This window comes from Semicossyphus pulcher, unplaced genomic scaffold, assembly GCF_022749685.1.
Source record: "Semicossyphus pulcher isolate SPU_LCO1_2020_fin unplaced genomic scaffold, fSemPul1.0.p SCAF_16, whole genome shotgun sequence".
Lineage (NCBI taxonomy): Eukaryota > Metazoa > Chordata > Actinopteri > Labriformes > Labridae > Semicossyphus > Semicossyphus pulcher.
Genome location: NW_027211670.1, coordinates 22,210,115 through 22,220,669, shown reverse-complemented (window position 1 = coordinate 22,220,669; position 10,555 = coordinate 22,210,115). Strand labels below are relative to the sequence as shown.

At 40.6% G+C, this 10,555-nt stretch overlaps 2 protein-coding genes across 2 annotated transcripts; one reads left to right on the top strand and one right to left on the bottom strand.

Annotated features, from left to right (window-relative positions):
* Nucleotides 1–661: 661 nt before the first annotated feature.
* Nucleotides 662–5,001, bottom strand: twnk (twinkle mtDNA helicase). Its single transcript, XM_069664899.1, has 7 exons — nt 4,961–5,001; nt 4,067–4,719; nt 3,271–3,973; nt 2,914–3,154; nt 2,190–2,297; nt 1,836–1,977; nt 662–1,698 (listed from the first exon to the last, which is right to left on the bottom strand). The coding sequence occupies exons 2-7, from the start codon at nt 4,700–4,702 to the stop codon at nt 1,351–1,353; spliced, it is 2,178 nt and encodes a 725-aa protein (XP_069521000.1). The 5' UTR covers nt 4,703–4,719; nt 4,961–5,001; the 3' UTR covers nt 662–1,350.
* A 256-nt stretch (nt 5,002–5,257) lies between these two features.
* Nucleotides 5,258–7,515, top strand: mrpl43 (mitochondrial ribosomal protein L43). The gene is made up of 3 exons (XM_069664847.1): nt 5,258–5,513; nt 5,979–6,085; nt 6,971–7,515. The coding sequence occupies exons 1-3, from the start codon at nt 5,383–5,385 to the stop codon at nt 7,186–7,188; spliced, it is 456 nt and encodes a 151-aa protein (XP_069520948.1). The 5' UTR covers nt 5,258–5,382; the 3' UTR covers nt 7,189–7,515.
* Nucleotides 7,516–10,555: the final 3,040 nt, after the last annotated feature.

Here is a 10,555-nt window from a genome sequence, read left to right as displayed (position 1 = left end):
GTACAGTATAAGGTGCCATAAAAAAGTAGCAATAATATACTGTATGCATTTGTATATATTAAGTGAATAGTAAAAATGTAGTATAATAGAGTACAATTTAGTTATATATTTCTGTGCAATAACCATTGTAGCCCTATCTTAATAAGCAGATGGTGCCCATAGTGTAGTTATTTAATATTTATCAGTAATATAGTATATTAATAGTTAATTATCTTATTATTGTTTGTAGTTTTTCATTTATCACTTGATTACACTTCCCTTTACTCTGATTGTTGTGTATCAATGTCTTAATTTAAATAGTCACTTTTAAAGCCTGAAGATAAACATCAATATCGTACACATTTTGCAGTCTGCCAGCTGTCAGGCAATGATACTTCATGTGGAGGTTTATTCTCTGGGGCTTTTAAATTTCATTTATGAAGCGCACACTGCCCCCTGTTGACCAGACTCAGAATCAGCTTTATTTTGCCTGGTATGTACACATACAAGGAATTTAACTCCGGTTTCCCTTCGCTCTCTATGTACATGCATGATTTAAATATTAAACTAAAAACTACAAACCTACATTAAACATTAGATATTAAACTTTTAACTAATATGTACACGCCACGAGAGAAAATGGATGCTGAAATAATATTTAAAAAATGTAATTATGTTACAGATGACATGAGGTAGATAGTTTTCCAGTGCCTAGAGTCATGTCAGATGAGGGATGATATTTACATGATTAAAAGGTGTGTTCATACAATGAGATGAACAATCTTATTCACAGGTACAGTGGATGTTGGTTAGTTTGTTCTGACGTTCCGATAATCCTCTCTGCAGACCTGATTGTCCGTTGTAGCCTGTTCGGTCCTGTTTGGTGGCAGATCCGAACCAAACAGTGATGATGGAAAGCAGAGAAAAGCTTGGAAAAACACTTAGATTTTATTAAAAAAGAAAAGCAGCTCATTCAATAAATCATCTTAGTACAAAAAGTCAGTAGAGAGCACATCATGTGTATGTGTAAGTGCTTGCGTCAGACGTTGTTAACATTATTGTGACAGCAGGAGCTCTCTCTGTCACAGTATGTTTTTGAAATTGAAGAACAATTTTAACAGTATTTCATCAACACTTTTAACGGAGAATTCAGACTGGATATACAGTAGTGCCTGCATAAGAGAGCTTTACAAACTGTGTGTTAGCTTAACATCTAACACTTGAGGTCATTATTTCACATTCTGATAGTAACATTTATACTTTAAAGAAATACATCTTTAGTTATCTAAACCGTCCTGGAAAATAACTGTTTTATTGGGAAACACTGCCGATATCTAACCAACAGAGAAAATGATCAACACTGCCGATGCATTATTTTTTCTTCTGCATGCTTTCATTTCCAGCTGCAGGATTCTTAGTAGTTCTTGGAGTCTTTGTAGTTTTGGCTGCTTTCTCCGCCTTTTCCTTTTTAACCTCCTTCTTCACCGCCACCTCGACCTGCTCGTCCTCCTCGTTCTCTGGTTTGGCGGTGACCTTCCTCAGCTTGTGTTTGCCCTTGGCGGGAGCGGCGAAAGTGAGCGAGGACTTGATGAAGTCCACCGGGAAGATGCCCACGTCTCCGTCGAAGCGGTTCTTGGTCACCTGCAGGGACCTGCGGCCGGGACACGACACCATCTTCTTCTCCTGCAGGATGAGGACGTTGTCTGCTTCTTGGCTGGCCTGGAGAGGTTAAAGGTCAGGGGGTGTCTTAAATTATGTCTTTATGAATTTATTTTCATGCGCTTTCTTTTTTTAATAGGATACACTTTTAAAACTTTAATAATAGCACATAAAGGTTCTACGTTCCTCCGTCTTACCTTTGCTGAACCAAAGATGGAGGCCGTTTGTAGTTCTTTATCATCCTCCTCTTTCCTGGGGTGAATGATCAGAGTAACGTGGCAGCTGCTGTTGGTGGCAAACTTCCTGAATGCTCCGATGATGTGGTCCTGGACTGCAAACCTGGAGCCACAAAACATCAGTTATTGACATATTCTTCATGGACATTTCATTCTCTACTTTATTACTCTGTAATAATAAAAGAGATAAGAGCTGCTAGTTTTCATACAAGATAAAAACTTTCAGACATTATAAAGTGAAATCTGACGATTTTAAACTGACAAACATTCAGTATTAAAATGGTTTATCTTCCCGTTTGTCACAACTTAACTCACTTGTCCACTGAGAGGTTTTCCTGCCCCATCATGAACTGCAGGTTGTCAATGACAACGTGGTTGATATCATACAGGTAGACAGCATGTTGCATAGTGTCCAACACTGTCCTGCAAAACAGATGAGAAAGGTTTACATCTTGTAGAGTAATACGTTCACTTTCAAGCTTGAAGATAAGATACTATAAAATTTAAATTATCCGAAAAAAAATCTTGTTTCTGAGATAAAAAATTTAAAAATAATACAGGATAGGAATAAAAAATACATCAGTTAAATAGCATAGTAATAACTGCAAATTGTACTAACAACATATGTTAAAACATTGCCTAAAAAATAACGATACATGTACAATATCTTCAAAAATAAGTAAACTCAAATAGAGAAAAACACGACATGTAAAGCTCATTCATTATTTGGTCAATAAAACGCCTTTAAATACAGAAAAACGCTCATCACATTTTCTCTAGAGTTAACGATGATGTCTTTAAATATCTTTTTTTGTCTTTCTTTCAACCAACCAATTCCTTAAAATAAGCTACAATAACATAAAACAGTTACAAATACTGAAGAAATTGTTGGCATCTTCTTTCAGCTACTGTCTTAATCTAGTTTAATAACTTTATGTTCTGTAGTTCACTGACAATAAGCGTCTACATTATGCCAACTGGCGTTTAAAATAAAGACAAGTATAGCTGGCCACATTCCTGAATCACTGATAAGACTCACTTGATGTTCTGCTGCCCGTGGAAAGTCATAAAGTAGAGCGGCAGCTCTTCAAACTTGTCCGCCCAGAAGTCGTACTGCTCCAGGTTCTCCTCCAGCCTCTGCATGGCGAACTGTGTCAGCATGATCTTCGCCAGACGCACGTTGTTGATCTCAAAGCTGCCCCATAACGTGTTGACGCCCTGCATGCACAGATCCAGGGTGACCTCACTGATGAAGGTGGTCTTACCGCTGCCTGTAGGACCTATTAAACAAAGAGACACACATAATAAGACAACATATAGATATATGGTTGAAAAACGTACAGAGTGAATAACTGTGTCTACACTTTATATCCGTAAACGCCATGTTTTCTTGTACCTGTGAAAACCGTCAGCTCCCCCTTGCGGTGTCCTTTCAGGATCCTGTTGAGCTCTGGAAACCTCGCCCACTTCACTCCTGCCACCTGCTCTATGTTCATCAGCTCCCCGTACACATCCTCTCTGAGCTGCTTGAATGACACTATGGACTTATGAGCTGCTGGAATCGAGGATTTGATGATGTTGTTACAGTTCTTCCCTAAAGCCAGAGCTTCCACAGGACACGGCCGGTACTCCCCAGGCCGCACCAGCGAGCAGCGCTTCAGACCCAGCTTGCGTGAAAAGATCTTTGACGCCTCCCAGGAGCGAATGTCATCTCCCAGCCACAGCGTCACTTGCTTGAACTGTTCCAGGTACGGCAGCAGGATCGGAGGGAGGCAGCTGACCCCTCGTGGGAGGGCAACACTGGGGAGTCCTGTGGCCTGACTCACAGCCAGAGTGTCCAGCTCACTTCCAGTCAGAACCACCTCAGAGTCCATGCGGCCCACCAGGGGAAGGCCAAACAGGTTGTAGTAGGAATTACACTTTGGTACTGTAGCGTCATTATAAGTCACTTTCTCAGAGTCTGTGGTTTGGGCGGAGAGGAGCTTCACACCCTTTAGGGAGGAGTCAGGTCCACCAAACCAGGGGAAAACAAGGCTCTTGGTGGGTTTGAAGAGCCTCACGCCAAACTTCTTGAGGGTTGCATTAGAGACCTTTGTGATCTGAAAGAAATCATTGATAACCCTTATCAAACAGTTTGAGTTTATTAAAATCCAGCATCATGTCTCAAACATCTAATCTATACTCAACCATACCTGAAACATGGTTTTAATCAGCTGAGCCTCGTCCTCAGGGAGGTCAGAGAATGCCACAGAGCTGGACCAGATCCTCTGCACCTCCCTCAGCTCCCTCTCCCTCTCCTCCTGCTCCTCCACACTCTCTGGATACCCCAGCAGCACATGAGGGCTGAGCGAGTCCTGCTCATCCTTCTGCATCACCTCCAGGCAGTCCTGGAGATCTTCCCAGCTCCCTTCCACCAGCGTGTCTTTACACAGAAACTGTCCGGTCGTTTTGTCAATGAACAAGGAGAAGCTGTCCTTCCTGTTGGGCGGATCAACAAAGATGCTGGGGATGTGGAGGCAGCTGTAGCCATCATGGAAGGGGATTTCTTTGGAGCGAAGATACTGTTTGATGTCAGTGACCGTAATGGGGCTCACAGGAAACTCCATAGTTGACTTAGCATCCTTTTTATAAGCCTTGGCCCAACTATGAGCCGGGAAGTAGACTTCACTCCTAAGCTTCAAGCCAAATGGAGCATCAGTATGTCTTTGAATGAGCCTCTGGGTGAAAAGACTCACACAGAGGGAGGAAAAGTGTCTTTGGTGAAGAAATCTCGGGTCTGCCACCTGCCTAATGGAGGTGGTGCCCTTCCGCAGCAAGCTCCTCCACATTGGTTAGGACACTGAACCTGCAACAGACATAAAAATGGGAGTAAACATGCGAGTAATACAAATAACATACAACAAAGATACTGCATGTCTTGAATGTCCTATGCTAACGTTAGGATAGACAGTGCAGCAGAAAAACGTTGATTTTCTATTAAACGGGCACTGACAACACTAAAAAAAATTGCATGAAGATATGCGAAAGTCTTAACTACAAATAAAGAATGTTTAAAAAAGGACAAAAACACTTAAACTCCCACTTACTGGCTGTGTTATCTGCCCTCATTTTCACCATGCTGTGCGTCTTACCCGGGCTTTCGGTGTGTTTTCAAAACAAGTCCGTGTGAAACATACAGCAAAAGTGTAGTTGACTAAAAGCGTTAACGTTGGTTTGAGTTTACATTTTAATACATTTTCAATCTACAAGGGAAGTTTTCAAAACAACTGAATCAAATGTAATATTTAAAGAGATAAAATCCTATTGGGTAGTCGTATTTTCTTTAACCGCCATGTCAGTTATATGTTTCACTCCGGAACCTTTCCTCGACGGACCACATCGTTTACATGCCCGTGAAGTCGTCCTCTGTGGATGTTGTAGCAGCTGAACGTGTTTTAATGGTTATTTTTACAACTGGTTTCCAAAATATCTGACTTGATTATTAACCGTTAATTAACGGTTTTTAAGGATGACAGCCAGAGGCACGCCGAGTCGTTTCCTTCAGAGCGTTCTTCAGAATGGCGTTGGTCGTTACGTCTGTCAGCTGAAGCGGATTTCTATCATCTTCTCCAAAAAGGCTCAGAGCTCGTTAGGAGTCAGGTAAAGAAAGAAACTGTGCGCTTGAATCAAAGACAGTGTACATAGTGTAAATGCTATGAAGGTGATAAAGGACTGTAATGTTTTGATTTGTATAACTTATTACATTTTCCCTCATAGTCGGCTGCAAAGAAAGGGTCTAAACATTGTGCTACATAAGCTAGCTACATGTGAACATATAGAAATACTTTTAATAAGTTCGATTTATTATTTATCTGGCAACGTTTTTGATTATTTTTTAAAAATAATTTCATTGTTCATTTTTCATGCATATGTTTTTGGTAATGGCTTAAATATGTGTATTCCACTGCTTTAATGACAGCCCTAATTTTAATATCTTATAGTCGGTTATCTGATGTTTTGTAATTCATACATGAACATGTTTGCATCTTTTGGGCAACGCAGGGCTGCTTGTAATTACTATAGCAATGGGACCACAGCATCTTTACCTTCTTCTCTTCTTTGTAGGGACTTTATTGAAGAAGGAGTGGTGGATTACGCCAAGAAGAACCCCTCAACTGTTGTGTATGTGTCTCCTCAGCCGTGCAGGATACCCAAAGTAGTTGCAGAATACTGTAAGTGCTCACGAGTTTGTGTTTCAATGAGACATTTCAATCAATCAATCAAATCAAATTTTATTTGTATAGCGCCAAATGATAACCAAAGTTATCTCGAGACACTTTACAGAAAGAGCAGGTCTAGACCGTATGCTTTGTTACTCATTTGAATAATCCTGTTTATAATGATAATAAGGATAATAATAGTATTATTCCTTGTTTAACATATACAATATATATACAAAAATGCTTTATTTTAATGCTTTTCATTTCCTAGATATTTCCTAGAAAGGTTACTGGACAGAATCGTGTTATTTGCTACTAATTACAGAGCTTGTTGATTTCTAGAATATGAATATTTTTGAGAGCGATAGAAGTATAACTCAATAAATTTTAAAAAAGATATAAATTTCACCAGGATAATCTACACATAAGCAATCTTGCATTTCATGACGTCCTAGTATAAAAGATGAAAACACTTTTCAGCAGTCTTCTGAAGCAAATTGCTCTGTTAAAAATGTATACTTCTGACACCATGCTAAAACATCTAAATCCTCTGCTTGTGTCACAGTTGAAAGGTCAAGTTTAGACCATAATCAGTCTTTTGTTGTTGCATGTGATCAGTTTTAACAATAAATACTGTAAGAAACATACTGTAAGCTGGGATCTACATTAATGGGATTATACTTGATCCAGCAGGGGGCAGTATAACACTGTTTTTCCAGAGACCTCTATTCAGGTAAAAGTGAAATGCCACTGAGGTTTCAACTGACGTAGTGATATAGTCTCGCCCAGAATCATAAGTTCTTGTTGACGCTGTTTAAATTCACCACAGGCAGACAAGTGAGTCACTTTTTAAGGTCACTCATACTTGGTTACTTCCTTTTTTTCTCCCTCCCACAGTGAACGGCAACATAAGGGAAGAAATCGTCACAAACAAAACATCTCCGCAGATTATAGAGCTTTTGACCAAGCTGACCAATCAGTCTGGTCTGGACATCATGCGCATCCGAAAGCCCTTCCACACAGACAGTCCCAGCATCCAGGGCCAGTGGCACCCTTTCACCAACCGGCCCCCGTCTATCGGCCCCATCAGACCACAGAAACAGGACTCTCAATAAGGACTTACCTGTGTTTGTTTCCAGAAAACAAGTGTTTCACTTCTGTTTAATTAAATCATGTTTGCAGCAATCTTCCAACATGTTCTTTGGTTAATGCAACAGACTATCTAATGAGTGTTCTTTTTACCGTGCCCTTCTGTCTGGTCGTGGCCCTTTAGCTGGGCAGAAAAGAGCACACAGCCCCGGCTCTGAATGCCACATTTGAATAGACTTTACAAGAATCCACCAGAGGCTTTTCAGCTGGCATTATTAAAAAGCACCTAACTCGTTTTTAATCTGAAGGTTATTTGAAGATTTTTGTTATAAAATGCAGCACTTCGGAGAAGATGGAATTAAATAAAAAAGTATTTTTTGTGCAGATGCTGGCTTTGGTGTTTAAATTTAGATTTCCTTTTGAGTTGTGTTTGAACAGCTTGTCAGAAGATCGACAGAGCAGAGCTGATGTGCAGTTGTGCTGCTTGCAGTGTTTAGTTTGTCTGATTTAACTGCAGTTAAAATCACAGACAAGTAACATTCAGATCCACACCTTGTATTAGTTGTACAAGGGGAATGTACATGTTTTATTACTGAGGTTTGAAGGTTTCCGAGCTACATATCCTTAAATGATCCAGAGCTTAAATGAACATGACAGATGGCTGTGCAATAGCCAGAGGACAAGTCTTAACCTTCAGCACAGAGCTGTCCTCTGCTTTCGCTGTAAGAGGAACAGAAACTCCTCCAGTGGCTGATTTGTTCGATTCAACAAGGCGGATGTTGGCATAAAGTCCTTGCTGCTTTCTTTGCAGTTTTCACCCTAAATTCATCATTATTTGACTGCAAAGGCGGACACGTCGACACTGTTTCCTCCTCCAGAAATGACCTCAGTTTTCCTCTCCGATACATCCATACAACCAAGTACCAATCATCAGATGAATACAAATAAGCAGACTTGTGTGGAGCGACTATGAAAGGTGCCCCCAGGACAGATAGCTTGTTTCTGTTGATTGATCGATTCTAATCTGCTGGCAAATACTGTATATATATAAAGCTCTGGCCACAGGAAATGGTTGGGCTATTTGTGAAAATTTATGTAGAATAGGAGCGTGAGATGACTGCAGAGGATGGTGATGAGCAAGAGACAGTGGAGAGGAGCTCTGCAGCAGGACACTGGTGCTGAATTCACTTCTGCTAAAAAACACTCAAACATAAAGGTTTTTTGCCAATAGCCAATAAAAATGGGTTTTTATTCAAGTTATCTGTTAACTTATACCATAAAACTATCATTAAAGTTAAAGGAGGAGTAAACATTTTTAATCCTTTACACTTGCTTTCAAATTCAGCAAATATGTCATCCAGGTCTGCTAGCTGTCCGTCTTTTAGCCTGTATGAATGATGAACATAGCCACTGTGGTATCACCCATTTATCTTCAGTTTTGAGTTCAGCATTTTAGCCAACGCCATGTCCAGCCCCCTTACAATTGTCATGAATGGAAAAATGAGCTAAAGAGACCAAAACTATTTAAGTCACCAGGCTGTTAATGTAAGTAATACTGCTGTTAAGTTAGGTGTTTTGATATGTGGCGTAATGGGGATTTTGAGATCCTCAGATGCCTCTGGTGGCCACTTGTGGAACTGCAGCGTTTGTCACTTGTGCATTGGCGTCATATTTCTGCCCTGGGGGTTGCAGCTTGGTTTTTACACCGACCTGTTACTGTAAATACCAAAAGTGCCTCGAAACAAAACCACATTTTCCATAATTAAAATGGCAACCATTTTTCTCTGCCGTCACTCTCAGGGTGGTGTACTACTTAGGAGGGGGGCAGGGCAGGCAGCCAGCGGTGCCCCAATGTTTGAAAAAAAGTTTTCCAAGTGCCCTCATGGACCTCCTATGTGTGAGACAATGTACCCTCATTAAATGCTTCTACACCTAAAAATGCCTCTATTGTTGTTTCACAACTCAACTTTCTGCGCACTGGTGTCCCGTGGCATGCAGCTGGTGCCTTTTTTTATTTTTTTTGCCCATGCCCCTCAAACAGGCTGAGTACACCACTGCTCTCTATTTACGTGACGTGGAGTTCCGGGACATGTTTTGGTTTCTGTTTGAACTACGCTTGTAGTCCGAGTCATATTGACCAATCACGTATCAGCGGGCTTCGGCGGTATACAAGAAAAACGTTGAAAAGGATAGCAAATGAAGGCGGAACGTAATCCGCCGTAATGCCATCCCTTCTCCCACCAGCGTCATCTGACGATGATTTAGCTTCTTATTATTCTCTATAAACAGACATCTGCATGTAAGCTCAGCTAACAATCTGTTCTAGATCTAAAATTCAATTTGAGATGAATTCCCTCGATGCTGTGTCACAAAAGCAGTTCAGCGTTCAGATTTCCCGACTTCCTTGAATGCATCAGATCGATCCGACATCCGATCCGAGATTGCCAAAAGGATAATTTTGTACTCCTGCATTATGGTCATAAAGCATATAAGCAGTAGAAACTGCCAAATCCTTCTCATTTCACTTTCCCCCGGTCATTCCGCAACTGAAAAGAAAATCTATACTTAAAATCTGGAGGGAAATCAAACTCTTTTGTTAGCTAGGCATTGATTGAATACTAATGTTATTGGTTGTCAAACTATAGCTTATATATTTTTATTTATCTTGTACCTTAAAATACAGCCCAGTTTTGACACATTCTTTACCTCAATATAACTGAACTTGGAACAGTAGGCCTACGACATTATGACATGCTGTTGTTGTGATGTTAGCCGTTGTAGCATGAGAGCAGTCTCATCCTTTCTGCAAGTTAGCTTTGCGGCAGCAGCTTTAGCCACAGTTTGCTAATTTGCAACTTAGCTAGCAAGTAACTTTACTTGCTGTGTTGTACTTCACTTTGACATTATACCATGGTATATGTCTGTACGATGTAAGCAGAGGTACTATCTTCTTTACAATACACAATATAATCAACTCCAGAGCAGTACGTTTAAACTGTACCTTCAGGACAAACAAAGTGGTTGCTTGAGCTGTTAGCCTGTTAGCTGCTAGCCTAGAGTAAAGGCATGGAGTTAAAGCGTTAATTGCTGGTGATGTGAAAATGTTTCATTCTCACTTCCTGCATATTAAGGTACAGTATGTGTGGCACCAGTAGCATATATCAGAGCCACTGTGCGCTCATCACATCCGTTCTCCCCAAAGGGAGCTGGCACAGCTAGACCAACGCGAGGGCATTAAAGACTCTAAATAAAGATGCAGTTGCTAAGTTACTGCCTTTAACACTGCCTTGAAAAAGGCCATTTATCCCACCCTCTAAGCTTAAGTTGTACCTCTGCTCAGCCAGAGTTGTATGTAAATGATTGTGGGATCATGTGGGCTTCGCTCCCAGCGGA